The sequence below is a fragment of the Histoplasma capsulatum genome (genome assembly GCF_000150115.1).
Source record: "Histoplasma capsulatum G186AR genomic scaffold supercont2.20, whole genome shotgun sequence".
Taxonomy (NCBI): domain Eukaryota; kingdom Fungi; phylum Ascomycota; class Eurotiomycetes; order Onygenales; family Ajellomycetaceae; genus Histoplasma; species Histoplasma capsulatum.
The window spans coordinates 12,632-33,771 of NW_025544820.1; the positions used below are offsets into that span (position 1 = coordinate 12,632).

Here is a 21,140-nt window from a genome sequence, read left to right on the forward strand (position 1 = left end):
GACTGACTATCAAAAACAAGAATATAATCTGAAACTGATTATAATTTTAACTTAAGTTTAATTTTATTCTGATGATTATATAATACATCAATCTGATAATATAATTGATGAAGATATTATCTCTATCTTGCTTAGTACTGCTGCTAATCTACTCACTGCTGTCAATCTATCTATTACTACTAATCTATTACTGCTAATCTATTGCTGCTAATCTATCACTACTAATCTATTACTGCTAATTTATCACTGTCAATCTATCTATCACTGTCAATCTATCTATTGCTGCTAATCTATCACTGTCAATCTATCTATCACTGTCAATCTATCTATCACTGTTAATCTATCTACTGCTGTCAATCTATCTACCACTGTTAATCTATCTATCACTGCTAATCTATTACTGCTAATCTATTGCTGCTAATCTATTGCTGCTAATCTATTGCTGTCAATCTATCTATTACTGTCAATCTATCTATCACTGCTAATCTATTGCTGCTAATCTATTGCTGCTAATCTATTGCTGCTAATCTATCACTGTCAATCTATCTACTGCTGTCAATCTATCTATTGCTGCTAATCTATTACTGCTAATCTATTGCTGTTAATCTATTGCTGCTAATCTATTACTGTTAATCTATTACTGTCAATCTATCTACTGCTGTCAATCTATCTATCACTGCCAATCTATATAGAATAAATCATAATCTCATTTAATCTCATTTTGTAAAATGGAATCAAATGGAATCAGAATTATTAATTTATTAGTAAAACATGATCTGAAACTAGATTTATAATATAAACAGTGTAAAGTGACTAATTTGCTAAATACTATATGAAATCAGAACTAAGATATCTAATAATAAGACTGAGGAAAAATTTGATCTCAGTTTCATGCATGGTCATATAGTCAGTCTAGTTGAAACAGATTGTATAAACTGTGCAGATGATATAAATAATTTAATTCACAATATTGATAATATCTGCTCAATCAGTGGCACATTCATTACAATCAGATATTATATTCTTTATAACTTAGTTGAAAAAGATAAAATTATAATGAAATATATTAATTCTATAATCAATATAGCTGATGATTTCATCAAGTTATTGATAAAATCTATCTTTAAAGAATTTGTTAAAAGAATTGATTTAATAAAAATTGATAAGAAGAAGTGAAGATAATAATAATACAGAAGATTATAGATTTTATTTATATTATTCTGTTTTTTACAGTTATTACTGTACAGATATCTAATTCTAAAGAGAAAATCAGAATTCAATTCTTATAATTAATTATTATTACATTTTTAGAAGAATTGAGTGAGAGAGAGGATCTCAGATAGCAGAGCTTTGACAGCACTGTAGCACAGAGGGGTGTTAGTGGATACTATAGCTACTCTATCACATGCCCCCAACATATTGTGTTGCTCTTGTGTAGTTTAGTTTAGTAATGACAACAATGTTATCCTCCCACAAAGCCCTGTCCCACGTGACCCACACACATATATTAGCTCGCCACTAGATGGATAAACAACCAACCCTCTTACAGTTTGGATTGGTTCGTCCCCTCTACTACCAGCATGGCGCTGGTGTGATTGAGCTCTTTTGCCCCAGTGGCCTAACATATATTAGCCAGGGCAAAAGGGCTCGATCACCACCAGCGCCGTGGTGATATAGAGAGTACGAATCACCCAATCCAATAGAGAATAACCAACCAAGGTTCAACCCCTCTTACACGGTGCGACTGCTACCTCACCCGCGCCTGGACAGTTACACTGTGAGGACCATCTCACAGATAGCAACCAATACAACTACTCAGACACCCAACTGCTCACTGTTATGACATACATACCACAATTTGATTTCACATTTAAACACAAACCCTTGTTTCTCCACTTAATAGCATGAACCTCTACCCCAACAGCAGCCATAACAGGGAAACCCAGCAGCTTAATACAAGTATGCACCTGCTTTTGACAATGGCCTGATCTAGGTTCTTGTCGCAACAATGGCCATAATGATGAGACACAGTGTCTCGGTGTTATTTTCATTGATGGGTAGAATTTATGATTCTAGGGCTCAGATCACCAAACCACTCATTTCCTATCTGTTTTGCCCAACCGGCGGATTATCTGAGTGAACACCACTTATCCTAAGTTTGCTGCGCCGTACGGTTTGCAGTGCATCCGATGCATGTTCAAGAACTAGTTTCTTTCCCTGTCTAGCTCCAATGACTGTGGAATACTGGACCGGCATCATTTCGGGTGTGGGGCATTGGAGGGTCGAGAAAGCACGGTTTACATGTCATTGAACCGTCACTTGATGGAGTTAAACAGCCGGGTATTCTCTTACTAAGGAAGCGAGGTACGCAGCCAGAGAAAACAATAACCAACAAATCAGGCATGTATGCACCTCGCGTGGAAAGTGGTCATATCCCATGCATATGTTGTTGATAGGGGCGGCCGAACTATTATTAAATTCGCCCTTGTTTAGGCGGCAGGTTCTGTTGCCAGTGGGATCCTTGAACGTCGGGATTGAACATCGATTGAAGTCTTATCAGGAGTGGTTGAGGAGGGGTTTGCCAGTTTTCAATGCTCGATTCCGGGAAATTGAGCGTTTTCGTCCGGCTTCCTACCCAAACTTATTTGGTCAGAGAGGTATAAAAGGCACGGTTTCTCTCGTCAAGGAAGCCAGGAATTCTTACAGCTTATATCTACACAATCACTTCAGTCTTCTCAAAGCTATTTAAAACAACCTCCCAACCATCCAGCATTTATCTACTATTATATTCCACCAATCGCACAATGGCGGCTACCGGAATCAAACAGCCAATCAATCACCGGTACGCTGTTTGCAGCAGCTGCAACTGGGCAGGGAGAGCACGGCACCGCAAAATGCCCCCAATGTGGAGGGACCCTCATTGCGCGTTAGTAAGTGCGAACATACTAGTTCAATATCTTTTTATCTTTGATATGCATACCATGCTCCAGATTGTCCACCCATTAGATGAGCACAAAGAGTGCTGACCATCTCGGCTGGCTCCATCAGAGTAGGCATCATGACATTCACTGTGTGAAACAAGAGGTTTTTTTATGAAATGTTGGAAAGAAGTGCTTGGTTCTGGCATTGGGAAGTTGAGTTTGTCCTCAAGATGTGACTCTTCACTCCTTTGGGTTACATCAGTTTGTTATTCTTCTGGGTCATCCGGGCCTTCTTTCATACATCGGTGGGTTATGTGAAGAATATTAAAGTTAAATAATGTTAGCTATATGTCAGATGATGTTATCCTTTGTGCTTTTTCCATCCTCTTGAACAAGCGGACTCCCGTGTAGATTTCTAATATTCCCATCGTATTATTTATACAATTCATAAATGCCAAGCATCATATAATACTTGAATTGAGAAGAATTGTTAAAAACGTAAACAAATTGTTCGCCGCTGAAGGAATCTGCGATACAGTCTTATCTGGGACCGTTGCATTTACTAGTCATCAAACTTTATTTCAATATAATCATAGAGTAATAATTACGCCTTACAGGTTTTGTACTCTACAATCTAATGGAAAATGTTTCTCGTGTTCAACCTTAGGCCTGGACATCAGGATGGAATAGGGAATGGAACATTGACAAAACAGTGAGATATTTTCAATTCCACACAATCTGAGATCAGTCTCCGTGCTGCTGAGTCCTATTTACTGATTTCAAGTCAATACATCGCGCTGCAAGCCATTCAAAGTCTATCTCGAAAGGTGGCCCCGGAGTGAAAAACAAAAACATAAAAACACGTAACAACTGTCGTCCATCTGTTAATCGAGATATAGCTGCCATGACCCAACTCCCGCCGCAATCGAAAAACTAGTTCATGACCGCCGATTGTGATTTCGGAGTCTATTCGGCTTTCGAAGCTGTAGATTTTTTGGCCTTTGTTGCGGCTTGTTCTTCTTTTACCTTATATACTTCTTCGCTACCAAACATTTTGCGCCAGGTTTGTGCCTTCTCCGGCTGAATGCGACGGAACAAGTGTTCAGGTTTTCCAATTTCATGGCTAGGTTTGATGGAATCCGCGCTCCAGTGATCTGGGATTGCAAGTGGCTCCACGCGAAGTTGCGTGCATATAGACTTAGAGGTTGCTGGCATATACGGAGCGATAACGGAGGCGAGAAGGTGGATTAGATTGACAGTTAGGCCGATCACAGCGGCACATTTTGCTGGTTCGCTTTCATGGAGTTTGCCATCGAGCTTGTTAGTCTGGAGGAATAAATTACCCTGCTGAGATATGTGAAGAGCGGTGGCTAAGCCGGCGCGAAGTTTGACAGCGTCGAGTTCCTCAACATACTTTGTAAGGAGGCGGTTAATTTCCTCCTTCCAAATTTCGAACGAAGGCTCATGGTACTTAGTCCAGTCAGGCACTATATTGTTGTAAAACCGCGAGTTCACAAATTTTAGAACGCGGCTGGCGAAATTCCCTAGATTGTTTAGGAGAATGCTGTTGTTGGCGCTAATAAATGAGTCCCAAGAAAACTCAGTGTCTCCAGTCTCTGGTCGACGGGAAAGTAAGTAATAGCGCCAGACATCTGCAGAAACTCCCGTCTGTTGAGCAGAATCCCCAAAAACACCAATGCCGCGAGACTTGGAAAACTTTCCACCTTCATAGGTGAGATAGTCTGTTGTGGACAGGTGGTGGACTTTTGTCCACGGGCCTCTAGTACCGACCTGAGTGGCAGGGAAGATAACGGAATGGAAAACAACATTGTCTTTCCCAATGAACTGATATAGCTGCACGTCTTCAGGGTTCCGCCACCATTTCTCCCACTGATCAGTATATTTCGCAGTAATAGAAACATAACCTATGCAGGCGTCAAACCATGAATATATGACTTTGTCCTCGTAACCTGGTAACGGGACCTGTGTTCCCCACTTCATATCCCGCGTTATGCTGCGCGGTTGAAGGCCTTCCTTCAACCACGCTAATGTGATAGACTTCCCATTGTTCGGCCAAGCACCATTTGTGGAAGCCTTTCGAAAGTAATCCTCAACTTCAGGTTGTAACTTGTCTAATTCCAAAAAAATATGTTTGGTATCTTTTGTTATTGGTGCGAAGCCGTCGATTTTGCAACGGGGATTCTTCAGTTGAAGAGGTTCTAGAAGTTGGCCACACATGTCACATTGGTCGCCTCGAGCATCAGTATAACTGCAAGTTGGACATTCTCCTTCAACAAAGCGATCCGCCAGGAATGACTGGTGCTCCTGGCAGTAGAGTTGAGTTGTCATCCGCTCCTTTAAGAACCCATTGTTGTACAGCTTGCGGAAGATATCTTGAGTAATATCTGTCTGAAGCTGAGTCGTCGTCCGGCCAAAGATATCGAAGCTGATGTCGAACCACTGATATATCTCTGCGTGAATCGCGTGGTACTTATCACACAGCTCTCGTGGTGTACATTTCTCGATTAGAGCCTTGGCCTCCGTTGTCGTACCATATTCATCAGTCCCTGAATAACCTTTGAGTTAGCCACTTCTTTAATTTTTCGATATTAGGAAGATGGACGCGGTGCAAGCTTATTACATACCACCAATATACAGCGTGGGGATGCCGCGTCCTCGACAAAATCTTGCGAAAACATCAGCAGACAGCACAGACCCGATGATATTCCCAAGGTGCGGCACGTTATTCACGTATGGAAGAGCACTGGTAATAAGAACATTGCGCTTTCCAGGCTCGGGAAGTGTAGCCAAGTTATCTGAGGATCCTTTCGCCATGCTCATGAACATGTGCGGATGAGAAGGTAAACTGAAATAGTTCTGAAGTGCGGGTCGTGAAGATGAGAAATGCGGGGCGAGTGAGATGAGCTCTTGGTGATGTGACTCAACAAGGGATTTCGTGTAACACACTCCGTAGTCAACCACCTAACGCCTGTGTGCACCCAACACCCGCCTTTTTCCATACAAATTGTCATAAATTTGATACTCATATCTCAACCACAAATTATTATAATAAATTTATAGATGATAAATTAAAAATACCTTATTAATGTATATCTTTTAAAAAGTTTACTTTTCTATTAGAAAATATTATATGATGTATATTACATGTATAAAAATTGAGAATATTTTCTTATATAATTTATAAGATACATTTAGATTACTAGCTGTTATTTTCTCATTTCTACAAGAAAACTTGATTATTTTGTAATATTTAAATAACTTCTTTTGAATACATTATTTTCTCTTATAGTGTATATCATAAAATAACAATATAGTGTTCTATATCATAAATAATTTTTAGTAAAAAAATATCAAGTATATATTGTGATGATAATATTATAATCTGAATATCAATCTCATAATTTGTATTTGTAATTTATGAGTAAAAGTGTAAGATAATACAGACGATAGCTCAACAGTATACTGATAATTTTAAATTTTAAATTGTTTATATATTAATATATATATTTGAATGATTAAATTACATATCACATACTATTCAATATGGCAGATGTTGAGATATCAATAGATGATCATCATAGATTTTACATGGAAAATCGCGGGCGTTGGGTGGTTGGCCGTTATTCAAAAATTCCGTCAGTTCTTGGCATAGAAAAACAACGCATGGACACACCATCTTCTCACACAATACAAATCTGATATACCATGCTGATGGCATCATACTGCCTTAATCCTGCAATGCCATGTCTTTGGGCAATTACCTGTTCCGGCCCAGCGCTGGCACCTTAGTGCTGGTTTCTTACAGTTTTATCTAATCTCAGATTCATCATAAGGTTCTAAGCACTCAATAAAATGTCTAGACATACATTCATGATATAGGAAGATGTTATTGGCATGTTATTTTTCAGTGTTTTGTAGCTATCTAAGGGCCATAACCTATACCCACTAACATTTCATGAGAACATGTGATTAGGCGAGCAGGCGATAGGGGTGTCAGTTAACTTCTAATGGGTGCTAACCTGTCACATCAAGTATTTAATCACAGAAAACAAGCCCTTCTGTCACCCTCTCTTCCCTTCTTCTCCTTGGTTCCTTAATGGCCACGCAAGCCAAGCAAGACGGGAGAGTCGATCAAGTTCTCCAATTCTTGTTCCCACTTTGGTTCGACAATCTCTTCAGCAATCAACCTGCGAACTACTCTTATAGTCCATGACTGGCAGGTTTCCCGGACTTGAGCCTGAGTTGGGGCGCGCGGGGGGGGTTCTTGGGTGGCCCAATATTCAACACGTTGGACAGTCTGCTCGTTAAGCTTTGCAATTTGGTGAATATCGCGGAAAGTACGGGAGCTCAGAATGTTGAAATCTGGCCGGTGCGAATAACCATGAACGTATGATCGCCAATAACTTGGTATACGGTTCCCCGTTTACCTTCTTCTGCGACAAAGAGGGACCAATGATGGCCTTGTGCGTCTGGCTGTTCCTGACGAACGACTCCGAGATAGAAACTGGTACCGCTATCAGCCTTGCCGGGCGACGTGTATGGCGACCACTCCTCTTCTCCGATTTTGCGTGTGAGTACGGCTGTCCCCCCTTTCATCGCCATCTCCCTTAATCCAACTCTCTTGATGCTGTATCCGTCCATAGTGGAGATTCGACTTGAGAGGAGCTCGTGATGGGCCGGCAGATACCTGAGTAGCTTTTCGATTTAATATTATTCGCAGGCTAGGTAGATAGTATATAATAAAACAGGAGGACTGGAGCTGTCTCAACAAAATCAAGAATCGGCGACATCGTGGCGGTATTTATTTTCGAACCGCCCCATGCTTGAGGAGGTTGCTCTTGCCCTGGGTACGCGTCGGGTGCTAGCCGCCCAATATCACGGTCGTGGATTCCATAGCAGCATGTTCTCAAGCACTGGGGACCTATCGATTTTGGCTGCCCAAAATAGTAATGCATCGAGACTGCGGTGGCGCCAGGGTATCCATCCTAAATCCCCCAAACATGGCGAGCGCTTATCCGCACCACCTGTGGATGGGATGTGTATCACTTGAATCCTGGTCACACTATTGCAGGGCAAAAGGGATGTTGAAAATCTGGATGGCTTCCTGAGCCAGTTAATCGCCGCCGTTCTCATGACTCCTGGGCTTTCGAATCACGGGGGAATTAATGGTTATGAAACACCTAACACATAAGCGCATGAAGGGATAACCAGGGAAGACGGAATATCCAGGTGAGGCCGGACCTTATGGCTAGATTGGGTATCTCTTGCTGTATTATAGTTGCCCAACGCCGTATGTTTCAAGCAAAACAGACGAGAAGATAAACGCATAATGCCATCGTGGACTAAAGGGCTAAATACTTTCAATCCCAACCTAATAGAGTACGCTAAAACAAAACACGCCTTGCTGCCATAATACCACTCAGGTCATATTTCTTTGGAGCTGTCAAATCCATCCATTTCTGCCAATCTTTCCACCTAGCAGGTCTCATGACGCTGGAATACTCCCAATAATCCGGGTACCACCCTGCCATCTCCCAGTCAATAATCCCAGTTATCTTAAGTGATTCTTTGTCGAACATGATGTTGTGCGGTCCAATGTCTACATGCGAGAAAACCGAGATATCAGAGTGAGGAAGCATGCTCAGCAACTCTTTTCCATACTTTCGACCATTTGCTGCGTAGTAACATTCGTAGATGCGGGCGCGAACATCATCATTATTCAGGAGAGGAGGATGTGGAGGGTCTGCACAGCATATTCCTGCCACAATGGGGTCGTTGGTACAGGGCGAACCATCGGCGAGACAGAGGAAGTGGTGTTGCAGCGCTGCAGGCTTTTCAATCTGACGAAGTTTTTCGATCATTGACCAAGTTTCAGTGCATATGTCCTTTTTTGTTGTATCATGCAGACTATCCCAAGCTTCTGTCAGTGGAGCGCCGGGGATGATACTCATTGCCAGTCGCCCTTCGTTGCCAACATAAGCGGCAAGGAAGATCTCCGGGACAGGGATATCAGTTTGCTCTTTCACAAGGCGCATAGCGATTTCCTCAGAAGGACGAACTCTGCTTCCAACCTTGAGAATGATCTCATTGTCACACTTGAGGACCTTGACATCGCCCTGATGGCTCAAGAGAACAACTTCGTCATGCATCCCGCGAAACATGCGTTCGGAACCCCACTCTTCCCACTCTTCCTGTGTAGTCATGTTGTCGGCTGGGCTGTTGCAGTACGGTTTTGGGGGACTCGGTATGGGTGTACCCGGTATCCCCTCGTCTGGCCGCGAGGACACAATTAGCGTATTTTTTAGTGTGTACATTAGTGTATTAAATATATGAAAACTACTGGATAATATGAGGAATCAGCTGTATTGATGTGTTTTAGTGTAATTTATGTAATCTATTTGATCTAGTTAACTAGCTAGTTCTAATTACAGAATATGATCAGAATGGAACTCCTTCCAACATCCTCTCTTCAAGCAGAGAGCAATATTGTTACATGCTGCACAACCATATCTTGATCTTGGAGTTCTTCCTTTATTCCCATCTTCTCTCTTTCTTTTATACTGACACCAGACACAAGTTTGAGAAGATGATAGGGAAATTTGCTGATGATTCAGGTTTGGATTTGATCAAGTAGAGGGTAGAGAATTTGAGAATTCAAGAAGTTGAAGATAGAGTTGCTGACAGAATTGAACATGAGATAGAGTAGTGCCAGTAGTGCCAGTAGTGCCAGTAGTGTCAGTAGTGTCAGTAGTGCCAGTAGTATGCTGTGTAGCCAGTCAATGAAGAAGATAAGCATTGACAATAGCATGATCAATAATCCAGTACAGAATTGTCAACCAGGTGCAATTGGTGAGCATATGAGTCTCATAGAAAGCTCTATACTGATTTGCTAGGTCAATCCCATTCATATTATGATTATAGTCATCAATAATAGTAGGAATTTCCACTGCTTTTTGCCAATTATCTCCAAATATTTTTTGAATTTGAGATCCATTAGTAGAGGTCTTTCCTGGGCACTTTCTAACACATTCAACAAAGCTGTCTGGCAGATGAATTGTAGATAGTAGTAATACTATATTATTATCTTTCCATCCAAGACAGAGAACTTCATTTTGAGGAATGATACACAGAGTGTTGAAGAGAATATGAGCAGATAATCCAGAGTTCTTCAGTTCTTGTAGAAGAGGTGGTAGATTGGCAGAATGAGTGATTCCACAGGCTCCAATTCCTTGCTTTCAAAGATAATGGAATAGAGCAATAGAGGTGAAGTAGTTGTCCATATAAATTGAGTAGCCAGCTACCTCTTTACTGTTATTCAACTCCATATGCTGCTCGGAATGCTGCTTGGAATGCTGCTCAGTGCTCTGCTGCTCAGTGCTCTGCTGCTCAGTGCTCTGCTGCTCAGAATGCTGCTCAGAATGCTGTTTGGAATGCTGCTCAGAATGCTGCTTGAAATGCTGCTTGGAATGCTGCTCGGAATGCTGCTCAGAATGCTGCTCGGAATGCTGCTCAGAATGCTGCTTGAAATGCTGCTCGGAATGCTGCTCAGAATGCTGTTCGAAATGCTGCTCAGAATGCTGCTTGGAATGCTGCTCAGAATGCTGCTCGGAATGCTGCTCAGAATGCTGCTCGGTGCTCTGCTGCTCAGTGCTCTGCTGCTCAGAGCTCTGCAAGAATACTAGCAGCCATTCAATCAATTCCACCACAAGAGATCCAGTCTTGGTTAATCCTGGAGTACGGAACATTGTACTTATGCAGAGATTATCATGAGACATGGAAAAGGTCCAAAGATAGCCCTGTTCTCCTAGGCCAAAGACCTTATATCCCTGCTTGATTGATTTCTGAGACATTTTAACTGTGTATTTGGATCATCCAAAAAATCAAATCATCATCTCATCAATGAAGAGATTTGAACCTGAATTGTAGTATTTCTGACATGCTGTATGGAAGTTGGAGTATAAAGACTCTAGCTTCTGTATAAAGGAGGAGGAGGATTTCAGTTTGTAAGGATTAGATATATGAATATATCTCTTAAGCTGCTCAAATTGTTTTTGTCCCATATGAAATCTTAATGGATGAACTGGTCCCTGAGCATCATTTCTATTCCAATAATCTCCAATTGCTGGAGATCTATGTACCCCCATATAGATAATATGCTCAAGAAATACTTTGATTTCAGCAGAAGTAGTTGGCTGCCAATTCCATGGATTGATAGCTGAATTCTTTGATATTTGTATCTCTGCATAGGCATTGGTGGAACAGACAATATTCTGAATATCAAACTCTGAGATATAGAGAGAGAAGAGAGTATATGGATTCCATGGATCAATGTTATTGAGCAGATTGACAGCTGGAGGTAGACTGGCCGTGTGACCATGCATGGGACTGGGACCAAATTTTTCCTCAGTCCCATTATTAGATATCTTAGTCCTGGTCCCATATAGTGTTTAGTAAATTAGTCACTTTACACTGTTTATATTATAAATCTAGTCCCAGATCATGTTTTACTAATAAATTAGTGGTCCCAGTCCCATTTGGTCCCATTTTACAAAATGGGACCAAATGGGACCATGATTTACCCTATATAGGTTGGCAGCGATAGATTAGCAGTGATAGATTAGCAGTGGTAGGTAGGTTGGCAGCGGTAGGTAGGTTGGCAGCGGTAGGTAGATTGGCAGCGATAGATTAGCAGTGATAGATAGATTAGCAGCAATAGATTAGCAGCGATAGATTAGCAGCAATAGATTAGCAGCGATAGATTAGCAGTGATAGATTAGCAGTGGTAGGTAGGTTGGCAGCGGTAGGTAGATTGGCAGTGGTAGATAGGTTGGCAGCGGTAGGTAGGTTGGCAGCGATAGATTAGCAGCGATAGATTAGCAGTGGTAGGTAGGTTGGCAGCGATAGGTAGGTTGGCAGTGGTAGGTAGGTTGGCAGCAGCGATAGATTAGCAGCGATAGGTAGGTTGGCAGCGGCATAGATTAGCAGTGGTAGGTAGATTGGCAGTGGTAGATAGGGGATCTAATAGCGAGCCATCAGGGCATTGAGCACTAAGCAAGATAGGGGTAATATCTCCACCAATCATATCATCAGATTGATGTATTATATAATCATCAGAATGGGACCAAACTTGAGTCAAAATCATGATCAGTCCCAGATCATGTTCTTATTTTTGATAGTCAGTCACTTTACATGGAATATCAAGATTTTTTAGTCCCATTTCACTCATGTTTTGATAATTCTAGTCACTTTACACTCCCATTCTGATCCTGGTCCCACTAAAATAATGCCAAGAAATGGACTGGGACCAAACCAAACCAAACCAAATGTGAAATTCATGGTCCCACCGGCCAGTCTAGCTGGAGGGCAATGAAGAGATCTCATAGATTTGAATCTAATACTCTTCAGGGGTGGAATGTCTGCTAGAAGTGCACTGACAGATTGCTTTCACTTTGCACCTATTTTTGTACTATCTAAGAAAAAAATTAGTTAATCTGATTAAAAGAAGCATTAAGGAATTGAAAATCACCTGTAGAAGTCATATTTCTTTCTTGAAGCAGAGTGATCAGAGTGATAAGAAGATCATGAATATGAATGAATCAAGTAAGATGAGAAGATTTCAAGCAGATTACTAAGATAGTGGATCTTGTACCAACAAATCAGATTACATAGAATTTAGTATGAAGAATTATTGGTTGGTACATCAGAACTAACAGCTTAGTTGTTACACTAATTGTATTGCGCTAATTGTGTCCTCGCGGCCAGACGAGGGGATAGTAGGCGCGGGGGAATTGTTAGCATTGATTTTCATGTTGGTGGATGGGATTTCAGCGTTTGCTACTAATGCAAAGGATGAAACATTTGTTAAGCACTTGTTGCCCGGGTTGCAACTCCATCACACGTGATCAACGCTAAGAGCAAACGAGCTCCCCCTACTATCCTCTTTTTATAAAAAACAATGGCTACAAAGCTAAGCTACAAAGAAGAAGGAAGGACAGGTGTGGTGGTAGTGGAAGGAGGTAAGGGAAATCTCAACCTAAGCAGTCCAAGGCTGGGTCCTTTTTTTTTTCGATCTTTTTTAACAAGAGAATAATAGTTATAACAAGCTTGGAACAATCGATGAGACCGACCTCTTTTGCCTAGACCTGCTCTATTGCCTACGCTCGGTTGGTGCGTGTTTCTCTTAGATCCCGCGGGTATTGAGCAGGTAGCCATTAGTCTTGAGCATTAAAACAATGATTGGAAGTTCATGACAGAATTAAGCTTTGTACTGTACATACAATCTGTGTTGCTAAATTCCTAAAACCACACCCTCTCTCAGCAGGGATTTCATCTAGGACAGACAATTTGTCTTGAGAAGTACTCGTTCCAACATCGTCCTGCTAGGAATCTCATGGCTCAAACAAATATGTCAAATATTGAAAGTTTCCTAGTGAAAGCAAAGGAACGCAATGAGAAACAAAGAAAGTAGTTGGATTTGTTTGCCACGGGCGCCTTGATGGGACGTAGGCCACTGATAAAAGAAATTTAGTATTATGTTTGTTTCCACTCTCGCGGTAGGCGACCCGAGCATAGGGTTTGACAATCATCCTTCATTTATCACCTCTAGCTAGATAGCTCAGTACCTGGCTCGATCTTGCTCATGCGCCATGGTTTTATCATTGAGTGGCTGGAACAACATGGCTTTTTCAATCCTGCGGTTGACGTGCAAGATTTGCATGGGATCCATATTCCTCGTATTAACACCGAAATCAACTGCACTGCCGTCTGGCTTCTTTTCTTCAAATGGCCACCAATAGCATCTACGTTCAGGCAAGGAATTTCAGCCAACCTATCGAGGTTCACAAACGATGAGTCGATCGTGACTTACACGCATCCGCAATTCTTACAAAATTTGAATGAGATATCTCTATCTCCCCAAATGTACTGGGAGAGTTTGGCGCCTTCCTTCATTTCCCATTTGATTTCATTCACTTTGTAGTAAGCCCAAGCGGCTGCATAGCGCCGACAGATTGTACATTGACATTCGTTGATTTCCTCTGGTTGATGAGGCACGATCACGGTGATGGCGCCACAATGGCAGGTGGATTTGAGTGATTTGTCCGCCATCTTTATCGAAGGTCAGACCAGAGCAACGCGGAACAAAAAGGTTAGAGTGAGGGCACAGCGACTGTGGTCCCAGTGATTGGTTCTTTTCAAGGGAAGGGTATTTTATTGTTGAGGAGGGAAACGTGAAGCCATTGACAGCTTTTCAATATTTAAGAGGTTCCAATTCTTGAATACTAGTACTTGTGATGGAAGTGGAAGCTTGGTTGGTTCATTGCAACTATCTCGACAGTGAAACGCTGCTTCAAGAGGTGGGATCACGTGGCGTCCTAGCAATCCAAACACTCATAACTACTGAATTTTATTCAAATATTGACTATAAATTACTGAATATCAAGAAATTAATTCAACGGATAATGCAACGTGATAATGCAACCACTGGGCGACTCAGACCTCCAGAAAATACGATACCAAACGCGGAGAACCGCGCGTGAAACCAATGAACATCATCCGCGAATTTACAAACGAGGAAATCGGATCAGGACGTACCGCTCTAAATGGCAGGTATGATTGGCATGGAATGCGATTGGGCCGCGGAGAAATCGGAGGAAATCAGTGTGCTTGCACTTCTCTTTCCGACAGTAAGCGCTCAACACCATCTAGTTGTCTTTGACCCTGCATTTGGATGCCCATTAATGTTCACAAAACGCCCACGGTCTTGCAATGTTTGAGGTCTGAATCTTGGGTTGAGGAGAAGGAAGTGTTGGCATCATTCAGATATCTATGCTGATATTAATGTAGCATCAACTATTGAGCACCGACTACGAAACTAAACGGAATCCTCCCTTCAAGCATCAGCTTCAACTGTCTCTCTCCTACTTCATCCTTCATTGGAGCGGCGACCTGCAACTGAATGCATTAATTTGGGGCGTTGCGAAGGCCTCAATAAGATTTTCAGCAGAGGCCCAGGTGCCCAGGCCACACAACGCCAAAGCACCAAGCATGTAGAGAAGATTGAAGACATTCAACCACCAACGGTCGCCAAAGAATCCACGGATCAATCGCTTCAGTCCTTGATCATTTGCAAGTACTTCGCCGGTCACCGGGTCAAAACCTGCTTCTCCACGCCCAGCATTGCGGAGAGTTTGGTAACCGATGTGCAGCAACGGTGGAAAAGTGTAAGTGAAATTGAGGATGCACGTAGCCGCTACGATGCCCGTAAAACCTGAGAAATCGGGAATAGCGGCAGCGATGATAAATGCAATGGACCAGTAGATTGGAACAACGAACAACCATAACAGCTTGCCCTTCTTAAGGAAAATCGGAGGCGCATGGAAGAATTCAACCAAGATGTTATTGTAAAACACTGGGGTTAAATGTCAGGATGCATCTTGGAGCCTCAAGCGGAATCAACAGAACACTCACCTTTGATGCCAATATTACCATACAGAATGGCGGCAATCAAAGCCGACACAATGGCCAGAGAATTCCCAGCTGTCTGTACCTGATGCGCGGAGATTCCCAAGTACGACGGATTCTGAATATACTGACCCTGAAAGCCATACATGTAGAGGCCGTACATCATGTATACGAGGTAGATGAAGAGCTGTGCACCCCACATACCTTTCAAGAAATCGCGTGGGCGCCTGACCTCAGCCAGAAATTCGGGAAAGATCATCGACCCACCGTATGAATACACGGCTTGCATTGCACCGTTCAATGAAGCAGCAAACTTCGCTGGATTTGGCAAGCCCCCACTATGCATCACAGGAGGAGGGTTTCCATTGTTGACTTGATCCACCAGGTTTGGGTATATAGTAGCACCCGCAGAGCTGGCAACGGCGGAGTAGAGCGGGGGCGAATGGGCTGCTCCTCCCATCGTCACAAAAATGACTAGGAGGTTGATGAAAACAGCCAGGTTTGCGAGCCAGGAGAATCGCTGCAATGTCCGGATTTGGCCAAAAACAAATCCTGCCAGGGCCCACACCAGGCAGCAGATAGCATAGCATAGTCTAAATTCAGACACCTCCGACAACGCTAGTCCGTTCGAGATAACAATCGCGCCGACATTACACAGCAGCTGGATGGCCTGGAGGCCGTTCAACATGTATCGCGCCCATGCTCCATATATACGGTAACCTAGATCTCCAAAGGACTTGACCGGAAACTCGTACGAATCGACGCCTACCAAACGAAATTGGAGCGTAAATGATAAGTTTCGAATACTTGAGAATCGCAGGGGAGAGAGAGGATATTGCATACCCATAAAACAATCCCACAACAAATACCCAGAGAAACCTGCCATGGCGCCGAACACCGTATAGAGAGCCGTGCCAGGCCTTGGCGGGATTAGCATCACTTTGTATAGGTGTCTCCTTTAGGTAGATGTTCACTCACCCCCAGCCAGTTGTTGCAAAAGCGTAGGGTAAGCCGAATGGCCCGAAAATATCCGTTGTGATGAGATAAAAGACAGCACCAGAGCTGGCCGTGCGTAATGCCCGAGAGGCATTGATCCATTCTTCATCAGTAATGTTCATGCGCTGTGCGTCATCGGACGTGTTGACCTTGGTCAACTCGTATTTCTCTATCCCTACATTTTGCAAATTAGGAATCAAATAGAAAAGTAGATTCTTCCCAGCTGTCGACTTCGGCATCTGGTCTTGATCGGCGCGTGTGAGGCTCGCGTAATGCTGGTACTCCTGAAAGGTGACGGCTGAATCGTGAAGCTTGCGCATCTTCGGCGGAATGGCACGCTGCTCCACGTGTTTCCTTACTTCTTTGCCCTCTTCGGGTGTGGAAGCATGCGCCATCTTCTCTTCGGTGACATCCATGATTGTGAATTGCTCCGTCCTGTCCTTGTCGCTTCGATCAACCTTTTCAGTATAAAAACGAGAACAACATCAAGAGGGTGGATGGAGCGAAGGGGAGGTACGGGGATAATAACTGTCGATGTGTGGTCAAGGGAAAGCGGATAACGCAGGATATCAATTTCGACTTCTTGAGTCCGCGGAAGTTCGGAGATGCATATGGCATCCAAGGCGATATCCGGTTACATGCCATCCATCCCCAGGCATGAGAAGAGGGTGATTAAGGAGGGAAACAGCTCCAACAGGGTGGAGCCACGCCTTTAAGACCCCGGCACGCACTAGCATTGCTTGTTTGAACTTGGCTTTACTTGGCCGTCTTGGCTGTGGGGATTGAAAGAAGAGACGGAACGAGCGCTCGCCTTGATCAATCGCTTTCAAGAATCCAGTTCGCCTAAAGGGGGGGAGGGGAAGCAACAATGTAACCTTCCTAAGATGGCCTAGGTCAGGAGGCGCCAGATTTTACCCAAAACGGCTAACTGCGTCGTGAATCAGCAACAATGCTTCATTCCCTCCGCCGCCTGCGATTTATTTCCCTCCCAATCAAGAAATGCCATGACCAGCAAGAAAAACTTCTTCCTCCGCGCAGCTACTGTGAACCGAAGCCCGCTCAGTCTGGCGGTCGCATCCTAGTGTCTCGGTGCTAGTTTCTCTCTTGTTCTAAAAACGCGCTCGGAACAACTGCCACCGTTGCGGTCCGCAGATTGTCAAAACTGGGGAACCCTGTCGGCCAAGGATGTCAAGCTGAATTACTTGAGGTTGCAAGCGGGGAAAATAAAACTGCAACGTGAACGAGGGTTTGGCTGCAGAGAGGCGGTGACTAAGCAGATTGCGATTGTGACTTGAGTGAATTAACAAATATCTCAAGTCGGCCAGGCATTTACACCAGCACTGCTTCTCCGTCACTAACTTCCCCAGTGATGGTGACACGGGGAGAAAATCCCTGAGGCTGGACGTCTCATCGACTGCGATGAAGCCAAGCATTATACCGGAACAGGCTAATCTTCGTTTCTTTGCGTTCAACAAAGGTAAAAGCGAGACAAGGAGAAACAATGCAAGTTCATCGCTTCAACAAGAAAGAATCGTAATCGCAATCGCAATAGGATCGCCTTAGTACTGTTAACAAGTTCCACCTCGGCTGGCCCCAACCAGTGTCTCACTGCTGTCCGGACATCGACTCTGCTCAAGACGCATCTCCGACTATAGCCCACCAAACAGTCGCATATCCTCGCACATTCTCACCCCATCAAATGGTCCAGGGCTTTCGCTGACTAGCTCCACCGTCCTGGGCAACGCTGGACATGTAACCTGGCTGATCATATATGACTTATACCCATGGGCCAGGTCCGTGGTAACGATGCCGCAACGAGCCGAAAGGTCGACTTCGTATTTCCTAAATGGCTGATTTCAATCCGCATCAGAGCAACACTCCCAAAGACACAGGCCACCGCACCGCTCCACGCTGAACTTGCTGGGGCTTGCTGCGTGGGTAACCGTCGCGTCAAATAGACATTGAGGCATTTGTATTCCGCGAGAGCTGCTGGGAACTTGTGGCATCAAGCCCGTTGAGGGACTAAAACCGCTTGGCTACCAATAACGCCATCGTGAGCGCAACAGACCGGCGCCCAGGGCGAGGCCAAGGGGCCGTTGCCCAAATCTGAGCATGTTGGATCGACTCAACACCGTCAGCGGAGTAGTATTGAAGGGCCATTCGTTCCAGGACTAGATTCTCTCTTTCTGGTGACAGCCGCGTCTCAATCTGCATTACGAGCAATGTTCCACTCTCGCCAGCTCACTAACATGCAACATACCACCGCACCAAGAGAGCGCCAGACCTGCGAGAATCCTGTCCAGCTTGCTGAGATGCCAGAGGCCGATCTATCCGCCAAACACCAGGTCGGGAAGCCATCCGCCGTTCTCTACCTTGGCCCCGCTCAAGTGATAATCCGTACATCAGCACCATGAGGTCGCAACCCTTACAACACAATCTAGTCGACAACCTTAGAGAACCTTTCCGGATCCGGCTGTTAAACGAAGGGGCGGGGTTGAGTGCGAAGACCACGCAGCGGTCATTGTAGACGTAAACAAGAGCCAGGAAATTGAAGGCCCGCCATCTCAAACAACCGTCAATGAAGTCGCTCTTGATGTGAGCGAGGACATTGCGGATATTAGAGGAACGTTTCTCCAGCAGGGGTCGGTGATGCAAGTGAAAAATGGCAGCCTTCTTCAAATATGCCGATTCCTGTTGGCACGTTTATGAAATTAGGCATCAATGAACAAATAACTCCAGATTCTTAACCGACATAAGGGGGTTCTCTTGGCGATGACTTACAGAACCCGATTGGTCTTGGCGCATGTCTCATGACGGTGGACAGCGGGAGAATACCAAGGGTCCAAGAGCTACGCCATCCCCAGTTGAATTCCAAGCAAACCACAGCACGAATTTTCTCATTCTTCATGTTGATTTCTAAGTCCATCGCTTGTCGCTTGGTTCACGAATCCCTTCCGTCGAATCTGGGGCAGTTCAGTTATATTGGATCCAAAACATGGACTTCGGCCATACCCCTTCCGTTCCACTGTGTCCTTGCACTAAGCGGAAGCCACACTGGGCTTGGTGTGCCTTGACAGCACCTTCAATTTTGCGTTGTTCCCCTTTTGCAGAACATATCTGTGGCCGCTTACTGAAGAAAACCAGAACTTTATATTAGAAAGCAGGTAGACACGCGGAAGTTGGCATTGACGAGTCAAAAGATACCCTCGATGGTAGGTCTAACTGTTTCCAGGAGACTTGGTTGTGCAAGGCGGTATGTTGTATCGACTGCTGCTCGTCGTGGAAAGTCAGATTGTGTGAGTTCTGTTATACAGATTAAAACCTAAGCTTGCAGGTTTTTATCTGTATATCGCCGTCCGGAGCTCTTCGTGCTGTGACCACCCACCATGGTCAAGATCCCAGCATCCCAGGGGGTGCTATATGGTACTACTAGTGGGAAGGCGGGTGACACTTCAAATGTGGACATATCTCTTGTATATTGCCAGAATAGAAAAAATCTAGAATACCACATCGCTAAATATTTCGGAAGGTAAGGGATTGGAAACTGATGATTGCCCGTACGGTTGGCGCGGCGCTCCAGACTTTTTAGGAAATATCCAACGGGAGCCTAAAAGAAAAGTCCATCGTAAGCACTTTCAGACTCTAGACAAGTTAGAAGGCCGCAATAGTGGGATTAGTGGGATCTGCGAGACAATTCCAACTTCCAAGATTCTTAGAGTCGAAATTCCTCAAAAACCGTCCAGCCATCGGTACATATATCCTGTGACGGCTTCGAATATGAACCGCCAGTTGACAGGATAGATTACACTGTCACCAAGTCAATGATGCCAACAAACTTTTAGCATCTTGGTGTATAGGTGACCCCGCCACATCCAGGTAATCATACGACGGTTTGGGTTAACAGCTGCCGCGGTTCTGGTAAAGATGAGGCAGCGGGGCGCTGAGGACAGGCGAACGTGTAGGCGAGGACGGCTGGGTTCCGATGAGACCACAATAGCAGTCGAATTGCGGCCGTGAGAGACGCAGACGATGGTTCCAGTGGCGGAATGTGAGGGCGCTTTTCTGGTGGACCATGATATGCAGATGTGGGTGCTTTCACGGTGTCGCGCTGTTGCAACACAGCACCTACAGGTAAATCACCAGATGACTGACAAGATACATTATCGCCGTAAAATACAGGTGCGTGGCTGCCGCGGTATGCTGGACGAGGGAAGCGGCGATGGAAAGCGGGACGGTCTTAGAGATGCTGGTGATAGTGCCCGAGAGGTGGCCGCACTGCTATCCGAGTCGGGGCTGCAGGTTAGCCAACCCGTGGGGAATGGTCGTGGGGTACTGGTATGACATGCGCCACTTTGTGTCCGTTGCACAAGTCTATTACCTACGTTGGCCTCATTGTGTGACCTTGTCTGGGGTCACCAGCGGTGGACCCAATTTCAGCTAATGGCCGTCCGTAGCCAGTCGAATATCTAGGATTAGAGCCCAGAACCCGCCACGGGTGCCCATTGTCCTATAAAAAAAGAAAGGAAAGGAAAGGAAAGCAAGTCAACGACGAGCCCGAAGTTAGGTAGGGGCCAACCTGCCAAGCCTGGAGATCTGTCTCGTCTAGTACATGGGCTATGTGCTTAGCTGGTTCATCTCGCCGATGGAGAGGTTAGCAAGCATAGAAGCGCGCAACACGCGAATCTCCACAGCACTTAGAAGCACACCCACCAACGTGTTAACTTCCGCCATGGATCGAAT

The 21,140-nt window shown here is 44.4% G+C and overlaps 7 protein-coding genes across 7 annotated transcripts; 1 reads left to right on the forward strand and 6 right to left on the reverse strand.

Moving 5' to 3' along the window:
• Positions 1–3,887: 3,887 nt before the first annotated feature.
• Positions 3,888–5,756, reverse strand: HCBG_08977 (methionyl-tRNA synthetase; the record flags this gene model as incomplete). The annotated part of the gene is made up of 2 exons (XM_045436026.1): positions 3,888–5,488; positions 5,567–5,756. The coding sequence occupies 2 exons, from the start codon at positions 5,754–5,756 to the stop codon at positions 3,888–3,890; spliced, it is 1,791 nt and encodes a 596-aa protein (XP_045283178.1).
• Positions 5,757–7,035: 1,279 nt separating this feature from the next.
• On the reverse strand, positions 7,036–9,256 carry HCBG_08978 (uncharacterized protein; the record flags this gene model as incomplete). Its single annotated transcript, XM_045436027.1, has 4 exons — positions 7,036–7,304; positions 7,370–7,637; positions 7,697–7,902; positions 8,359–9,256. 4 exons carry the CDS (start codon positions 9,254–9,256, stop codon positions 7,036–7,038), a joined length of 1,641 nt encoding a protein of 546 aa, XP_045283179.1.
• A 4,301-nt stretch (positions 9,257–13,557) lies between these two features.
• On the reverse strand, positions 13,558–14,048 carry HCBG_08979 (glutathione-dependent formaldehyde-activating GFA; the record flags this gene model as incomplete). Its single annotated transcript, XM_045436028.1, has 2 exons — positions 13,558–13,741; positions 13,810–14,048. 2 exons carry the CDS (start codon positions 14,046–14,048, stop codon positions 13,558–13,560), a joined length of 423 nt encoding a protein of 140 aa, XP_045283180.1.
• An 824-nt stretch (positions 14,049–14,872) lies between these two features.
• HCBG_08980 (uncharacterized protein) lies at positions 14,873–16,816 on the reverse strand (the record flags this gene model as incomplete). The annotated part of the gene is made up of 4 exons (XM_045436029.1): positions 14,873–15,351; positions 15,411–16,169; positions 16,248–16,324; positions 16,383–16,816. The coding sequence occupies 4 exons, from the start codon at positions 16,814–16,816 to the stop codon at positions 14,873–14,875; spliced, it is 1,749 nt and encodes a 582-aa protein (XP_045283181.1).
• A 1,368-nt stretch (positions 16,817–18,184) lies between these two features.
• Positions 18,185–19,109, forward strand: HCBG_08981 (uncharacterized protein; the record flags this gene model as incomplete). Its single annotated transcript, XM_045436030.1, has 3 exons — positions 18,185–18,334; positions 18,467–18,787; positions 18,855–19,109. The coding sequence occupies 3 exons, from the start codon at positions 18,185–18,187 to the stop codon at positions 19,107–19,109; spliced, it is 726 nt and encodes a 241-aa protein (XP_045283182.1).
• A 264-nt stretch (positions 19,110–19,373) lies between these two features.
• HCBG_08982 (uncharacterized protein) lies at positions 19,374–19,866 on the reverse strand (the record flags this gene model as incomplete). Its single annotated transcript, XM_045436031.1, has 3 exons — positions 19,374–19,530; positions 19,624–19,703; positions 19,786–19,866. 3 exons carry the CDS (start codon positions 19,864–19,866, stop codon positions 19,374–19,376), a joined length of 318 nt encoding a protein of 105 aa, XP_045283183.1.
• A 414-nt stretch (positions 19,867–20,280) lies between these two features.
• HCBG_08983 (uncharacterized protein) lies at positions 20,281–20,793 on the reverse strand (the record flags this gene model as incomplete). Its single annotated transcript, XM_045436032.1, has 3 exons — positions 20,281–20,525; positions 20,578–20,693; positions 20,783–20,793. The coding sequence occupies 3 exons, from the start codon at positions 20,791–20,793 to the stop codon at positions 20,281–20,283; spliced, it is 372 nt and encodes a 123-aa protein (XP_045283184.1).
• Between the last annotated feature and the right edge of the window lie 347 nt (positions 20,794–21,140).